The following is a 16212-nucleotide window of genomic DNA, read 5'->3' on the forward strand; positions in this document are numbered from 1 at the left end:
TACAAGGTAGCATCACTTGTCTAATGACAGGGAACAGACCGCCCTGTAAGTAATGACGCGATGTTCTTTCTGTGGGAATTTTTGCTTCTGTCCGTAAGCATTTCTGCAAGCAACAAGGACGCCGAAACATTTCGGCCACTCCTTTATACAATGTTTCTCCAGCTTTCCACACTGTAAACGTTCTCTTGATTTTCTCGGATCGCAAAAACGTTTATAAAATATTTTCTCCGCGGGAAAACATACGCCGTATTTACGCGCTTTGGAGAGAAGAGAAAGTTTCTAAAACAAATAAAATTACTACAAGGTTATTATGCACTATAACCTTAATGCAGTGGACCGGCTCATCTGCTATCTGTCAAAAACTAATTTGTCTACCCTAGCATTTGCCTTATTTGTGTTTTCATTGTTTTTATGCAATTTATTTCGTTTATTGTTTTTTAAGTGTCTGCCAAATAAATGTAATGTAATGTAAGTTTTACTCTGCGCTTTTATCTCTTTATCTAATGTTTTTAATACTTTACCATTGTAAAACCCTTTGCATATTGCATGTTTAAAAAGCTGCTATATAAATAGGAAGGTTTACTTCCTAAGGTACACATAAATCATATAATTCACAAAACAAAAGACTATGAACATACTGGATATTATGGGGCAGCCATACAAAAATAAATAAATACATGTATAAATCAGACAGCTAATATAGACACAGAGTATTAAGTAAAAGAATTATTGACAAACAGAAATACAGATATTGGAACTAAATGAAGTAAACACAGGGAAATAATTCAGATAACAGGAGCAAAGAAAGATTACAAAGAAACAATGAATGGATTAGTTATTAATCCTGATTACTAATATCTTCATAAAGAGGAATGCTATCAAAAGATTGAGGGAAGTAAAATAAGTTAAACCATATGCCTATATCATGGGGGACCACTTATTCTTACAAACAACATAATTCACCCCCAACACAGACAATTTTCCAGTTTTTCTTTTGAATTTTAAATGCACAATCATGCTCACGCTGCAGATTCAATACCAGACCAGGGACTTTCACTCCAGTGTCAACACCAATAGCCCCGCTGCAGGGCAATGTTCACTGCCTGAAAAACTTTTCCTTTCTAGTCCTCACACAGGTAAAGTACACCCGTGTTTGCCTGTTCCACTCAATGCCCTCTCCTGTCCCTTTTCATGTACAGGATTTCCACCAACGGAACAGTTGTCAGATTTCTTTAATTTACTGCTCAGACACTCTTCCAAATTCATCCACATACAGATCTGCATGGCCTGAATCAACTATGGGTACCCACACATCCAATCCATATGGCTTTCCTCTGTCATTGTATCCAGTGGAAAGGGCTGTGCTGTTACACCTGGCTGAGATGCCGGCAGTAAGACACCACAGGAATACCAAATGAAAGAGTGCACTGCACTCTTCTATGCTTTTTTGGAGGAAGGGGTGCATAGCACCTGCTTTCCTCTGGGGACCGAAGGGCTCCGTGTGGGTCGAAGAGCGTACATTCACACGCTCACAGTAAAGCGAGCTGGAAACCTGGAGAGAAGAAGAGTTCGAAGGGAGAGGAGTGGAGATGCATAGAAGCTTCTCAAGGAGTGCACAGACCTTATTTTTCTCTCACTCGTCCTCTTTGTACTTATTAGAGAGTATCCTCTCACACCTGTTTTTTTTTTTTTCCTCATCTCAATTTTTGAGTTTAATTATTAACGTGCACAGGGAATGTGGAGCTTCTTAGACCGAAGACTTACTTTCTGGGAGGACTGCAACTGCATGACTGTACTCGAGGAATTCCCTCCGGCTATAGCAAGGAAAAAAAACAACAGATCTTAGTTTCAGAAAGTGATTTTGAGCACCGGGCACAAATGCAAATGTGATTCTGGCAGTGTAACAAAAAAAATGTATAGCTAAAAAATTAAACATTAAACAATACATGTAAGTAATAATTTCAGTAGAATTTGTTGCCAGAGTAATTTACATTAGGTGGCTATAAAATTTGCATATGTGAAAGCTTGGTCTCTACATTACGGGAAAGTCCAAATTTTAAAGTAACTGACAATTATTGAACATTACAAGCAGTGTACGCTGATGGCAAGGTACATCAATCAGGTACAAAAATCGGGTGGAAAAATCTTTGTATGAGTGAAGCAGATGGCACATTCAATTCCATGGGCAATCCAGAGGTTAATTTTACCCACAAAAATTTTACCCATGAAAAAAAAGACTTAAATGTGAAGAAAAATGACAAGACAAAACAATCTATCCACACATTTTGTTGAGATCCTTATGTAAAGGAACATGTAATACTTCATACGAGCAACTAGAATGATCTCTCGTGTGTTTATCTCACTTGTTTTCCACAGTCTTATTAATGTTTGGGAACCAACGTGTATCAGGTGTCACTGCTTCAAGGCCATGACGCCAAGCCGACTTGTGGCACGATAGCAGGCACCTGGTCATCACGAGGCGTAGAGAGGACCACCCTGATGAAGTAACCAGCAGGGAACACTGCCCAGGGAGTGGGATGATCTTCGACGTACAGGAAGATACAGTAACCGGTGGCTATGCTCCATGGATGGAAAATTGCATAAAGGGTTTCAGCCAAATGTTGGCTATAAAGGTACATGTTAGGTTCTTGTGGACTGCTCTCGAGATGCTCTTCCTGTGTTGCATGTTGGAAAATAAATTGTCATTGGACCTACTGCTGCCATCTCATTTTTGTGGTTCCTGGAGTCTGTCCCTGGGGTGCTGGTCCCCACATCATAGTCTATATAGCCAGGGCGTCTGCAATTGGATAGCTGCTGGCTCTGATAGGTTTATATTGTTCCATAGTCCAGGATTGCAGGTGCCCGGTGTTGGACATGTAAAAGACACTGCCTTTATCCACAAAGCACAGCAAGGCTGCCCTCTAGGGGTGAGAAAGGAGCTAGCACATCATTCTCTAATTTTCTCGCGGAAGTAATCTCAGGAACAACACTGAGCTGCCCCTCTAAACTGGTATTAATGTTAAATGTCCCTTTCCATGTAATTACAAATACAAGCTTCATGCACCAAATACATTTTAAGTGGGATTCCTGAATCGTCAGAGGTTGGCGTTACTGATTTTACCCCAAAAAGAAGACAGCACTACAAATATACATCAACACAGCACTTTATATTACATTGTAAATACAGTACATTGGACGTTTATAACGTAACAAATTGAAAAGTGAAGCAGCATTATTTTAAGTGGGAATGGGAAATTCTTGGTCACAAGACCTTAAAAAAGCAAACGCCTCCAACAAAAAAACAAATGTATCAAAAAGCAACAAATAACGGCTCAGTTCTTGGAGAAGAAGGATTCCCCTGAGACACACAGAGACGCGAGGGCTTGTTCCACAGGGGCCTCCTTTCGCTGCAGTCAGTACAGCGCTCTTATTGTTCCCGCTTTCCTCCTCCGCTCCACGAGCCTGTAAACCTGAGCTTCCAGGTGACTGGAGAGCAGCTCTCCGTTTCCACGGACGCAGTCCCGCGCGACGCTCGGAGGGGGCTCGGCTCGGCGCGCAGGCCAGCGGTCACCCGGGGAGCCCTATTTCCGGAAGCGCTTGAAGAGCGGGTGGATGTTCTTGGCGTTGCAGGAGGCCCGGCTGCCGCGCGCGGTCTGGTACTCCATGTAGACCGTGTCGTCGGCGCCGGACATAGAGCTCATGGTGCCCGCGCGACGCGAGAACTGCGAGGGGGCGAGAGGCACGGGGGGAGAAAGAAAATAAAAATAAAAACCAGAAAGGAAAAAAAAAAATCAATGAATCATTGAGATGAGGCAGAACTTGATCACAATGAATTTCGCATTTTCCATGACGGTAATTCAGCCTAAAGAATAAAAGCTGTCCCCGGTGGTGCTGCTGGGTAAGCCCTGGTCCCTGGCAAAGACACTCTGCTGGTGTCAGGCAGAGAGAAGGGGCTGGCTGATGCCCAGGAGAAAAGCTACCTTGGCTGTGGCTGTGGCTGTAATTCCCCTAACATGTCAGCCACATATTCTCCACATAGTGTTGGTGTATTGCACATGTGAAAACACAGTAGATGCTTTAAAATATGCATTGCAGAGCCATTGTTATTCTGTCACTTGTGGGAGGCATGTTGACAATGTCAGCTGCAGGCTTGGAAATAGTCACAAGTTTTCTTTCATCTGAATTATACTTCTCTCTCCCATTCTTTTAGATGACCAAAGGGCTGACTACGCCTGTTGGTGGGGCTGTATTTGGCGGCCAGGGTCAATGGTTGAATACACTTGCTAAGCTTAGGATACAGTAGCAGCTTAGTATTAGGGATGTGCTTTTGGCACACATTTTCTTATTGGTTGATAAGAAAACGATATATACTGGGGCACAAAAATAATCCGCCTACACGAGGACTTTTAGATTACCGCCTCGTACCAACAGGTGAAATTTACAGTGTGAGTAGCGCTCCAGAACAGAGTAATAAGGACAACGGATCGGATCATTAGTCTGTACCTGCTGTCTGCTGCTGCCGCCCACCTCCCCCATCGTCACCTCCTCCTCGGCATCCAGGTCTGAGGCTGCCAAGACCTTCTGCAGGAGCTGCTGCTGCTCCTCCCTGGAGGAGAACATCAGGTCCTCCTCCTCCATACCTGCCAGCTTGGTGATCACCTGGAGCCACGGCAACAGGAAAAGAAAGATTAGACGGGCCGAGGAAGAAAGTGGAGTAGGAAGGCTGTCAGACAGAGGAGGTTAGAGGATAAATCTGTTAGGTCTGAGGATGGTGAAACCGAATCACCTTGAAGCTGTAGCCCTGGTCCACCAGAAACCTCTGTCTCTTGGTGGAGTAGGCCATCTCCTGGGTGTCTTGGGAGACCAGCGAGTAGAAGTAGGCGTTGTACTCCTCCGCAACCATTCCTGGGAAAAGTGGAAGGGTTCAGCGGTAGTAATGGGACCCATAGCTATCCCTGATCACTAGAGTAAGCCTGCTCACTAGCGTGAGCCTGATCACTAGCGTTACCTTTCTTGGCGCGAAGCACTCTGCCCAACCTCTGGGCTTCCTGTCTGCGGGAGCCCCCGTGGGAGGAGATCTGGATCAAAACGTTCGCCTCGGGCAGGTCGAAGGACGTGTCTCCCACCTGGTGAAGAAGGATGAGGGGGACAGAGATAAACACCATGAACCATGGAAACCCCTGTAAACGACTGTGTCATAGGAATGTAAATACATGACCAGATTACCTTAGAGATAAAGATGGTGTTGATCTTGGGGTTGTGCTTGAAGTTCTGCAGGATCTGCATGCGCTCACCCTGGGAGGTGGGACCATAGATGTAGGGCCTTTGGGAAGGATGGCGAGACATAATTCACATGCCCTCAGAATGACAATGACATCATTCATCGTACAAATAATGAAACGCCGACAGTATGACCTTGCTGGATTAATTCCAATATTGGCCCATCTCCCAAGAGTAGAAATGTTAACAATGTTTATTTGGTTCAGCAGTCCATCACTTTGGTCAAAGGTAAGCAACGAGAGTCAACTGAGGACTTCCCTGCAGCTAAACTTCAAAATAATTTTACATCCATTCCCTACCCTACCCTGTCCTAGTCCCAGACCCATACCCGGAGAGGTCCAGGGAAACTCACTTGTTCAGACGAATGGCATACTCTTTAAGTGCAAAGACGTTGTCGGCGAAGACCATGATCTTGTCGTTGCGCCGCTCGTGGAAGCGAATGAGGAACTGGCAGGCGCGGAACTTGTTGGGGTTCATCGTGTACAGCAGGATGCGCTTTTTCGTCTTGATCGCCACGTACTCCCGATAAAACTCCGGGGACATCGGGCACCACACCTGAGAGAGCAGACGGAAGGGAATGGAGGAAAATGAAGAAATAAAATAAATAAATAAAAACAGTGACTCTTTAGACCCCAGTAAAATCCTACAGATTACCAAGAATTTTAAAAGGGACAATCTGTGCCTGAAATTTCTCAGGAATCCTCAGGAATACTTTCAAATTTGACCTGCATCTACAGAGTATACTAAAAAGTATTTGACATGTACACATTTGACCCAGGTCAGCATCTTTGGAAATGTGCTGCATCAAACTCACCTCAGCACACTGCACTTTGGCAATGTAGCCATTGTTCTGCAGCTCCATCCAGTTAGCCTCGTAAAGCTTGGGCCCGATCAGAAAGTTAAGGTCCACGATTTTGTCATCCTCTCGCACCAGGGTGGCCGTCAGGCCCAGCTTGCAGTGAGCCTGCACGATCGTCAGCACCCGCCGAAACATCCGTGCTGTAGGGAGGGGACGGATGAAGAGGGTGTCACGTGGGGGGGGAGGGGGGCAGAGTAATAGAGAGAAAGAGAGCCAGTGGGAAGCAGGTCAAGTGCTCAAAATTATTACAGCTGGAGACTTCTTGGTGTTTTGAGTGTTGTCTTCCATAAGCAACACCAAAACTGAAAGTGAGAGAGAGAATGAGAGAAAGACAGACTCACCAGGGATGGTGTGCACCTCGTCGAGGATAATGAGACCCCACTCTTGGCTCCGCATCCACTCCATGACGCGCTCGGCCTCCCACGAGCGCTTGGTGGTGTGGCCCAGCATGGAGTAGGTGCTGATGGCCACCGAGCAGCCGATGGGCTTGTCCTTGGCGTCGGACGTGAAGCGGCATATCTGGCTGTCGTCGATGGTGGACCACATCTTAAACTGGGCCTTCCACTGCTCCACAGAGACGGAGGAGTTCCCCAGCACCAGGCAGCGCTTCCGCACTGTACAGGCTGCCGTAACACCCACCAGAGACTTACCAGCACCTGGGGAATGAACAGAGACACACATACTCACAGATACTCATACATGCCTAGATTTACTATTCAGCACACCCATCTAAAAATAAATAAAATAAACTTCTGTGACAGAAGCCAAAAAGGCATTGATCAAAGTCTCAATGCCTCTAAATCACAGCAAGGCTACAAGTGGATATTCATTCCAGTCCTCATTCAATCTTTGACCTTATTTTTTTTTAAAAGTATACAGTGAAAATAAAAATACCAAGGCACAAAAGGACTACTCTCGTACTTTAGGTATTCTCCGTTTTTCTTCATCTTTTGGAAACAGAGAATTAGCGCAATACACTGACTACCATAAACACATGCACAACCAATTATAGAAAAATCCAAGAGAAATAATGCTTCATAAAAACAATCAAGAGGACACTGTATCCACATTAAAATGTAAATATACAGTTGTGTATATACACATGTAAGCGTTCTCTACTTGATTTGACTTGTGTAAATCACACTTACATGCATTCATTTAGAATAGAATCTACTGTCCATTGATATGATTTGATTTCAAACTTCATATTCCCCATACGTAAAAAGCAGAGGTTGAGATGGTGGAAGAGCTATCAAGGTGGAAGGGGGTTCATTTAATGATCCCTCTGCAACGTGAAAGCAGACGCCTTGCATCTGACAGAAACTACCCAGGGGAAAGTAGGGCTTTGCCCTTATGATGAGATTTGCACACTAAGAGACACCTACTAGGCTACTAGGCTGGGACCTGCCTTTGCAACAAGGCAAATTAAGCTCTTTGCTGCAACACAGATAACACAAGATTCCAAATAAGATTGAGATCAAGATAGCAGATTCAGTGACACAAACCTAAACTATACTGACATTGCAAAAGAGGAGGCCATGAAGAAGGACCAGAGTCCCTCAGTCAGCAGGAATAACCAGCCATAAGGTCAGCTGTTTAACGAAATACAAAGGACATCACGCATGCAGTTAACCAGCTGGACCTCGTCTTCAGTCAGATCTCAATCAGACCGACTAAACATAACAACCTCAAGTCACCAATGATCAGAGAGCACAAGATAATCGCGCTTCATCGTTAACTAAAGACACAGCCTTAACACCAGCAAAACAAAGAAGGATTGTAAACAACAATGCTAAAATAAACACAAAAGTTTATTTAACCATTGTTTCCTGCAGCTTTGACAGTACTCCCAATTACCATCAACAAGGGAAGAGGAAAAACCCCAACGCAGAGCGCGGAAGACAAGGTGCCGTTTGGACTCACCGCAGGGCAGCACGATCACCCCCGAGCGCGCTCTGCCGTTGCCGAACATCTTGCGCAGGCTCTTCTCCTGATAGGGCCGCAGGACGGCGGTGGGCTTCAGGTCCATGTTGATGTCGGGGTTCACCGTGTCATTGCGGAAGTCGTACTCCGCCAGCAGGGGGTACTCCAGCTGGATGCAGCGTTTCTGCAGCTCCTCGATCATCTCCTGGGGAAGACGGACACCGGATTCAGTGGGCGACGGCGAGATATTTAAACCTCTCTACTACGCTATAACCGCTTTTTAGTAATGCTTAATGATTCCCCCAATAGTGTAACTGTAGGCCTGTTCCACAGTTGCGGCTACTCAATAGACATCAATACACCCAGTGGTTATTCATCAATACACATCAATACACACTCATTTTCCTTTTCTACCAGTAGGAGGTGTCAACTGTTTAACCCTCACTCCCATCCCATTTAATTATCCCTGGCCTGCGTTAGTCTGACTTCACCTGTCTGATCTCAAAGGACACAGTCTGAGTCTCCTCTTCCTCCTCCTCTTCTTTGTCCATCTGCTCATAGTAGCTGAAGATGTCCTCAGGGACCTCAGTCCCAGAGCGCTGTCCATCAGCTCCCTGCGATGTGGAGGGGCCTCCGTTGTCCTGCACCGACTTAGAAATCTGCCAGACAGGAAGAGAAGACGACTAAGCCTTCTGCCTACAGCGCTACAGCACACAGGCAGTTTCCTATACTGTGCACTGTCCAAGTAAGCCACTTCAGGCAATGGGGTGGTGGGGTGGTTAATGGCCTTTCTGTGTTTGGTCCCGGGCCTTTGCTGCTAGCAGCTGTATATTTATAGTTCATTGCGATGTCACGCAGACAGACGCACCGCTGGCTTGCTAGAGATGACCTCCGTGATGAGCTCGGTGTCATCCCCATCTGCGGTGCGAAGACGACACTCTCGAATCACAGTGTCCTGCAGGAGCCGCTGGATCACCTCAGGAAATGTGCTCTCCACAAAGTACCTGTCCCAAACGGAGAACATTTAAGCACACGAATGAACAAACCCTATTGAAAGACAAATTCAGTGTGTTCCTAAACATACATAGAAACAAAATAAGATACCTGTTGTGCTTCAGTACGAGTTTCACCTTCCCATAGCTTACAGTGCAGAGCTAGGAGAGAGAAAATTCCTTAGTGTCACAGGCTCAGTATGCATCACACAGTTAGGGTATCACTACAGGACAACTTGATTGAATTTACATTTTTTTATATTAAGTATGCATACAACTGGAAGACATTCAAGTCCAGTATCCTACTCATGAATATACAGTACAAGTGCCCTGCCTGAGATATGAACCTGAAAACTTATATAAGTAAGAACTGTTGGTATCAGGCAAAAAAAAAGCTATTAAAAAATCTTACTTGAATAAAACAGGCCTGATAGAGAAACAGCATTGGTTTTGTTTGGATTTTAGGTATGACCATTTTAAAAATGTGATTTTGATTGTGCAGCATCATTGGCCACCAGTGTTGCCTCACCTTGATGAACTGCACGATGCCTTCGGGTACAGAGGTCTTGCTAAGTTTCTGCAGGTACTCTATGATGTCAGAGGTCTGTAGGCCGACGCTGACCGCTGCGTACAGGGAGTAGGCGGTGAGCTTGTACTCGTGGACGTGTGTCGGGCGGCACACGGGCTCAGCAATAGCCACCAGGAAATCCTGTGCATACTTATACACCGGTGAAAACGCCTCCAGGAAGATGTGGCCATCAGGAGCCTGGGAGTGGGGGGTTAAATCAATATTGGCTTACACAAAATTTGCAATACATTTAGGGCTGCATCAGCTGATTGCAGAAAATATATACTGACTTGAAGTTTGACACTGATTAATCACTACAATAATTTAAGATACAAAAACATCAATCAATGAATGAGAGCTGCTAATCTCTTTGGGGAAATGACTGGAGAAGCACGGATGTAGCTGATAAATGGATTCCCTTTTCTAAACATATTTATTTGCTCAAATGAAAACCTAACAGCACTTCACAACGAAAGCCAATCTAAAAAAATGTCCAAGTCACTGCAGCCAACCACCCTAAATCAAGAATGATCAGTTAGGGTATTCAAACTGATCTCAGAGGCCATAGTTTAATATTCCCTAAAATGGAACATACATGAACAGAACTAAGCATACCTGACTGTCGGATGTAGCTGTAGTCTACCATGGCTACTGATATTTGTGCACAAAAAAGACGACGTATTAAGTTGCCAGCTACACTTTTGCAGACTGCAAAGAGTGATTGGGACAGTTAAAGCTAGCTGCGGTATAGGTTTCCAACTTACCACCCAGAGAGGCCGGGAGGTGTGATCATTTTTTAGGAGCATCTGTAAGCGATAGTCCTTCGCCCCATACTCATCCGTTTTAGTGCTGGATTCATCCACTTGCTTCCCTGCAGCTGCCGGTATGGACTCCTGAGGCTCGCTGCCCAGTGGCTCTTCGTCGTCTTCCTCATCCTCGTAGGGCCGCTTCTTTGACTTCTTCTTCTCTAACACCCCATGTGTGAATTGGTAAAAGAGTGTTTACATCACTTACCGTTACAAGGTCAATGTTCTTTCTTTTGCTCTAACGTTACGGCAACATTGTCCGACTAACTTATCTAGCATTAACGTTATCTAATGTGTTCACGTTTTGGTATCATACCCACACTGAAGCCAGCTAGTGAACCAAGAATCACATAAAATCTAGCTAGCATTAACAACTAGCATTAACTTTATGATGACACTAGCGAAAGACGTGAAATGTAGAATAACTGCATCTAGTTATGTCAGGAGGTTGGCTGGCACAATAAAAGTAACGTTAAAAAGTTGAAGACGTTTGGACCGAGTGCAAACACCAGTTAGCATAATTTGAAGAGCTATGTGTTAATATTTCAGTGGTGTCAATTAATCAAGCCCATTAAAAGACGTAACATTAACACGAGCTGCGTATCGTGGTTAACGAATTTAACATTCGCTAAGGACCAACCTGTTTCAGTCGGGCTGAATTACATTATGATTGGTACGCAGAAACGACGTTAGCCAACTAGGCAGACGTAGGCTAAGTTAGCTAGCTCTAATTCGGTAGCTGAATTAGCCATTTGTTAATCATCGTCTTGCCAACGTTAAACTAGCTAACCCAGAATGATTTGAACTTACCCCGGTCTCCCCTGTCCTTTTTTACCATGGCGGCGCACTCTCTGCCTAGTCAAAATTAGCTAAATGATGTCTCTCAAAACTCCTCTAGTGACGTCCATGCCTCCGGCTACTGTGGTCTTCTTCTTCACAGTTTTTGGCTGTCGCCCAACATTGGTGCATTACCGCCACCTACTTGGCTGGAGTGTAACCCAAAGAAACCCCTCCCGCCCAATTTCAACTAAACCAGCAATCAGTATCTTAACAGAAAAGCAACTACACTACAACATAAATAACTAATTATACACCCTCCTAACTAGTCCCGTTTCCCTAAGGAAGTGAAACAGATGTCTGTACACCACATTTTCCCAGTTCATCTCCAACATTGCACCCAGTTTTAAACCCCAAATGACATGTTTCCTCAGGGCACTAGATAGCCTCTCCCTCTCCCTCACATATTTATCACACTCCTCAAAAACATGGGACACTGACTCCCACTCCAGGCAGTAATCACACAACCCTGTTGGATGTTTATCCATAATTTTCAATGTCCCATATGCCCCAATCTCATCCTGGATATCATGGCTTCCTCCTTCCTATCCCTTCCAGACAAGCTCCCCTTCTCCACCTGTCTCTGTATTGCATAAAGGTGTCCACCCCTGCCCTCTTTCTCGCACTCTTCCTGCCACCTCGTCTATAGCCTTTTGCTTCCTCCTTACCCAGTGAGACCTCCAGATCCAGCACCGTCCTCCCTAGTGCCCGTTTAGCTAAATAGTCAGCCCCCTCATTCCCCTCCACCCCTACAAGAGCCGGCACCCAGAGAAACTTTACCCATACCCCACCTCGCTGAACTCTGAGAAGGGTGTGCAGTATCTCATAAACCAAATCCTGTCTGCACTTTCAATGGAAAGTTTTCAGAGACATCAACGGCGAACTAGAATCTGAGCACATAACCACCCGATCCAGGCGCACATCCTCCACCCACTGTAAGGCCCATAGTATTGCCACCAACTCCACTGTAAACACTGCCACGTGGTCTGTCACCCGCCTACTCTTTCCCAACTTAAATTCCGGAATGCAAAAGGCAGTCCCTGCACGCTTAACGTATGACATCACCTCATCCACCAGGCCACCACTCTTTCTGCCCTTATTCACCCTCTCCATGAGCTGCATGTCCACTTCAGGTTGACCCAATATGCTACTGTGCTCAGACCGTGAACAGTAGAAAAAAGGGTCTGACCAGAAGTGTTGCCAACTCTCGCGAGACACATGAGCAAATTTGCCAAACAAGCATCCTGATTTTTAAAAGAACTATTTATTTATTTATTTAAATATTGTGTAAATATTACATTGATAGGCCAAACTGAGATATGAAACAGTGTAACAACATCAGTAGGTGACAGAACTGCGGGGCGTACTTCCATAACAAAAAATAAAAATAAAATAAAAGCCTTAAATAAATCTACAACCAAAAAAGGAAAAGGAGAAATATATATAATTTCAATGCGCCTACAATTTTTCACGGAATGACTGACGTTTTACCAAGAAGGCATATAAATTTAATGTCGTCATCTAGTAATGATGTTTATAACATCTTAAATGTCGACCTCTTAGGCACATAACGTCATTAATACAATTAATTTAGTGCTTTCCAAAACTTCCCATAAATTATTTAGGGAATATATTTTTCTAGACCATTAGCTCGCTACAGTTCCCATTCCCCACTCCAAACCTTTGAGATATAGAAGAACCAAACACAGTGGTGGAAGAGGCCCATGAGGCTAGGGGCAAAGCGGTGGTGCTTCATCTTCTAGTTAGGGTTTTATAGCGGTTTGACATTACCACCACCAACTAGAAACGAGTGTGGATCGGGATTCTACCAATCTATCTAAAAAAAAGAAAGAAAAAAAAAGAATTCCACTCAGGGCGATTAAGAAGGGAACATATGTTACGAGAATACACAAATCTAGAGATTCGCGCAGTTAGGACAAGGTATCTCTCTTTCCCCATTTCTCCTAAATCTAAAGAAGTGCAGTTTAAAATAACTGAGGAGATCTATCCCTCTAAGGAGTTTTTGAGGCTGAAATTTAATTTTGTCTTTAGAAATTTCTGTAACTGTAACAAGGAGAGTGAAACAACAGAATATCTGTTCTACAACAGTGACAAGGTTCAAACCCTTTGGTCCTCTTTCCGTATGTGGATCCAATAAAAAATATATAGTATTACCACTGATCCTTCTTGATAACATATAATTTGGTATCTTCATGGTGAATTGAAAGGTAGAATATATGATAAACAATCTTATTATTTTGGCTAAATTCTTTATTCACAAATGTAGCTTATGTCTCCAATATTTTAAAGGACTTGTCATTATTCTCTAAATCTTTAAAGATTGTCAAAAGTAAACAAGACCAAAAATAATTCTTTCTCTTTTCTAAATATAAACTTGTGTGACCCCAGTCTTTTGTATTTTAATTGTTTCAAAATTTGTATACAATAATAATAATAATAATAATAATAATAACAATAATAATAATGCATGCCCAGACTTCATATTTTGTACATTGAAGCAATTGTAAAGCCCTTAATTGTTTTGCATTTCTAATCTTTCAATAAATAAAAAACCTACCTCAAAAAAACAAAACAAAAAAAACTAGGTCCTGTTTATTTACTCTGTGTTTATTAAGCACTGGGATATGTATCCCAGTGCTTAATAAACACAGAATTTATTTGTAACACCTCTCAGTTCATAATTTATCCCCATATCTCATATATTATTTTCTAAAACGTCTCTCTCTAAATTAAGGGGTGGCGCAGAGCTGTGCAACAGAGGAAGAAGCGGGCTGAACCAATCTGCGTGCACAACGCATTTCTTGACGTCATCGTAAAACGCCCTCAACTCTTTCAAAAAGGAGGAAAAAGAAGCCAGAGGAGGCATTTCGAGTCGGAGGGAAACGATTTGTGCAGATCAGAGAAATCATGACTAACCAACTTTGCAAGCTATTTGTTGGCGGGCTGAACGTACAGACCACGAACGATGGACTTCGGCAGCATTTTGAGCAGTACGGCCAGCTTACCGACTGCGTGGTAGTTCAGAATCAGCAGTTACAGCGGTCCCGTTGTTTCGGCTTTGTGACCTACTCGACTGCCGAGGAGGCCGATGCAGCAATGGCCGCCAGGCCACATGTTGTGGACGGAAACAACGTGGAGTTGAAAAGAGCCGTGGCGCGGGAAGACGCCGGGAGACCTGAGGCCCTGGCCAAAGTAAAGAAGATATTCATCGGAGGTCTTAAAGATGATGTAGAAGACGAACATCTTCATGAATATTTCTCCCAGTACGGCGTTATAGAGAAGGCCGAAGTAATCAGCGACAAACAGACCGGCAAGAAACGCGGATTCGGCTTTGTCTACTTCGAAGATAACGACTCTGCCGACAAAGCGGTGGTTCTTAAATACCACACCATCAATGGACACAAAGTGGAGGTGAAGAAAGCCCTAACCAAGCAGGAGATGCAGGCTGCTGGGGGACGAGGCGGCAGGGGGAGAGGCGGGCGAGGAATGGGAAGGCCACAAAATGGCTACGGCGGCGGAAGAGGTGGATACAACAGCTATGGAGGCGGCTACGGAGGCAATGATGGCGGATATGGCGGCGGCTACGGCGGAGGGTATGGTAGCCAAGGCGGCTACGGAGGTGGTTATGGAGACCAAATGGGTGGCGGTTACGGCAACGGTAACGGCTACAATGATTTCGGCGATGATTACGGTCAGCAGTCTTCCGGCTATGGAGCAATGAAAGGGGGGAATTACTCCGGCCGAAGCAGCGCACCATACTCTCGTGGCGGTAGTGGTGGCTACGGCAGGGGTGGCTACGGCGGCTATTAAGATGGTGCACTCCTTTTTGGTCGATTGAAATGTCCACATACACAATTCGGGACTTTTTATGGACCTTGTAGAATACAGAACTGATCAATTGCATATTCGTGAGGGCGCTGGCGGGTGATGCTCATATTGTGGACTGCTGCGGCAGTTGAAAGCATTGTCGCTTTCGGCTTAATGCAGCTAACTGTGTATATGGCCCAGCGCATTCGCCGACCCCTCCCCCCCTCTTCGTCATCACCAGTATGAGGCTGCGTCTGTTCTTTAATATTGGACATCAATCTTATCTCTCTGTAATGCCATGAAAATGTAACGTTAGTTTGATTCAGTCGAAGTATTTTAGTTTTGTATTTTTAACTGACAGCTGAGAAGTTTAGCAAACATGTAATTTAGTCATCATTACCATGCTAACTAGTGTCCTCCGTTGCTACATGAAACTCAGGGGTATTGGTGAAGTGTGTTAAAGCAGTTCAGCATATGCTTGAGCATTTTTCTGTAACGATCGATTGCGGAAGCTAAGTTATTGTGGAGGAGAGTACTCCCAGCTGTTAATTGAATTTCCTTTTTATAATTTAAATGTAACGTTTCATTGCTGTTTTTTTTAAGACCCGTGCTGTTCATACTGTGAATCAATGCAGTTTTGTGGAATGTTTTAGTCCATTTTAATTGAATCTTGTAAACCACATTTTGCTTGTAATAAACTTTTTAATGTTTGACAGCATTGACTTCGTTTATGTATTTGATTTCGGGCAATGGGAACTTGTTTTCTTGATATAATTGATTTGGATTTGTGTATCGCATTCATTGTGCGGTTTGTGGGTAATGCTTTGCTTGTTTAGGAGTTCATTTGAGAATCCGTAGTTTTGTATTTGAACACAATTCCCTTTAATAGTCGCTGGATAGAAACTATATACCATATTTTGCCAAAAATCTTACGGTTTTAAATTGCTTTTGGGTTTAACGAAGCAATTAATGTGCGTACGTATAATGCCATTATTAGCGAAACTCGGTCCAGTGGAAATGGTGACAGTCCCAGGCCTGTACTGTAAACTTTCAATAAAACCTTTCACTCAGTCCCAAAATATATAAAACGTGTAGTTTGTGTATTGAAAATTGTATAGA

At 44.0% G+C, this 16212-nt stretch overlaps 2 protein-coding genes across 2 annotated transcripts; one reads left to right on the forward strand and one right to left on the reverse strand.

Moving 5' to 3' along the window:
• Positions 1-3148: 3148 nt before the first annotated feature.
• ercc3 (excision repair cross-complementation group 3) lies at positions 3149-11412 on the reverse strand. The gene is made up of 15 exons (XM_064328010.1): positions 11239-11412; positions 10387-10589; positions 9584-9820; positions 9167-9216; positions 8931-9066; positions 8554-8721; positions 8063-8267; positions 6481-6795; positions 6095-6279; positions 5633-5835; positions 5227-5323; positions 5009-5126; positions 4787-4905; positions 4504-4659; positions 3149-3722 (listed from the first exon to the last, which is right to left on the reverse strand). The coding sequence occupies exons 1-15, from the start codon at positions 11264-11266 to the stop codon at positions 3582-3584; spliced, it is 2361 nt and encodes a 786-aa protein (XP_064184080.1). The 5' UTR covers positions 11267-11412; the 3' UTR covers positions 3149-3581.
• Positions 11413-14132: 2720 nt separating this feature from the next.
• LOC135251044 (heterogeneous nuclear ribonucleoprotein A0-like) lies at positions 14133-15811 on the forward strand. Its single transcript, XM_064328027.1, has one exon. The coding sequence runs from the start codon at positions 14194-14196 to the stop codon at positions 15094-15096; it is 903 nt and encodes a 300-aa protein (XP_064184097.1). The 5' UTR covers positions 14133-14193; the 3' UTR covers positions 15097-15811.
• Positions 15812-16212: the final 401 nt, after the last annotated feature.

This window comes from Anguilla rostrata, chromosome 3 (genome assembly GCF_018555375.3).
Source record: "Anguilla rostrata isolate EN2019 chromosome 3, ASM1855537v3, whole genome shotgun sequence".
NCBI lineage: Eukaryota > Metazoa > Chordata > Actinopteri > Anguilliformes > Anguillidae > Anguilla > Anguilla rostrata.

What these genes read in the sequence shown, in the direction of transcription:
- ercc3 (XM_064328010.1), bottom strand. Translation starts at nt 11,266, where the DNA reads ATGGTAAAAAAGGACAGGGGAGACCGGG. An exon ending in AAAGGACAGGGGAGACCGGG is followed by an intron (nt 10,590 to 11,238) that starts GTAAGTTCAAAT and finishes ATGGGGTGTTAG; the next exon opens with AGAAGAAGAAGTCAAAGAAG. An exon ending in ACACCATCTTTATCTCTAAG is followed by an intron (nt 5,127 to 5,226) that starts GTAATCTGGTCA and finishes CTTCTTCACCAG; the next exon opens with GTGGGAGACACGTCCTTCGA.
- LOC135251044 (XM_064328027.1), top strand. Translation starts at nt 14,194, where the DNA reads ATGACTAACCAACTTTGCAAGCTATTTGTTGGCGGGCTGAACGTACAG.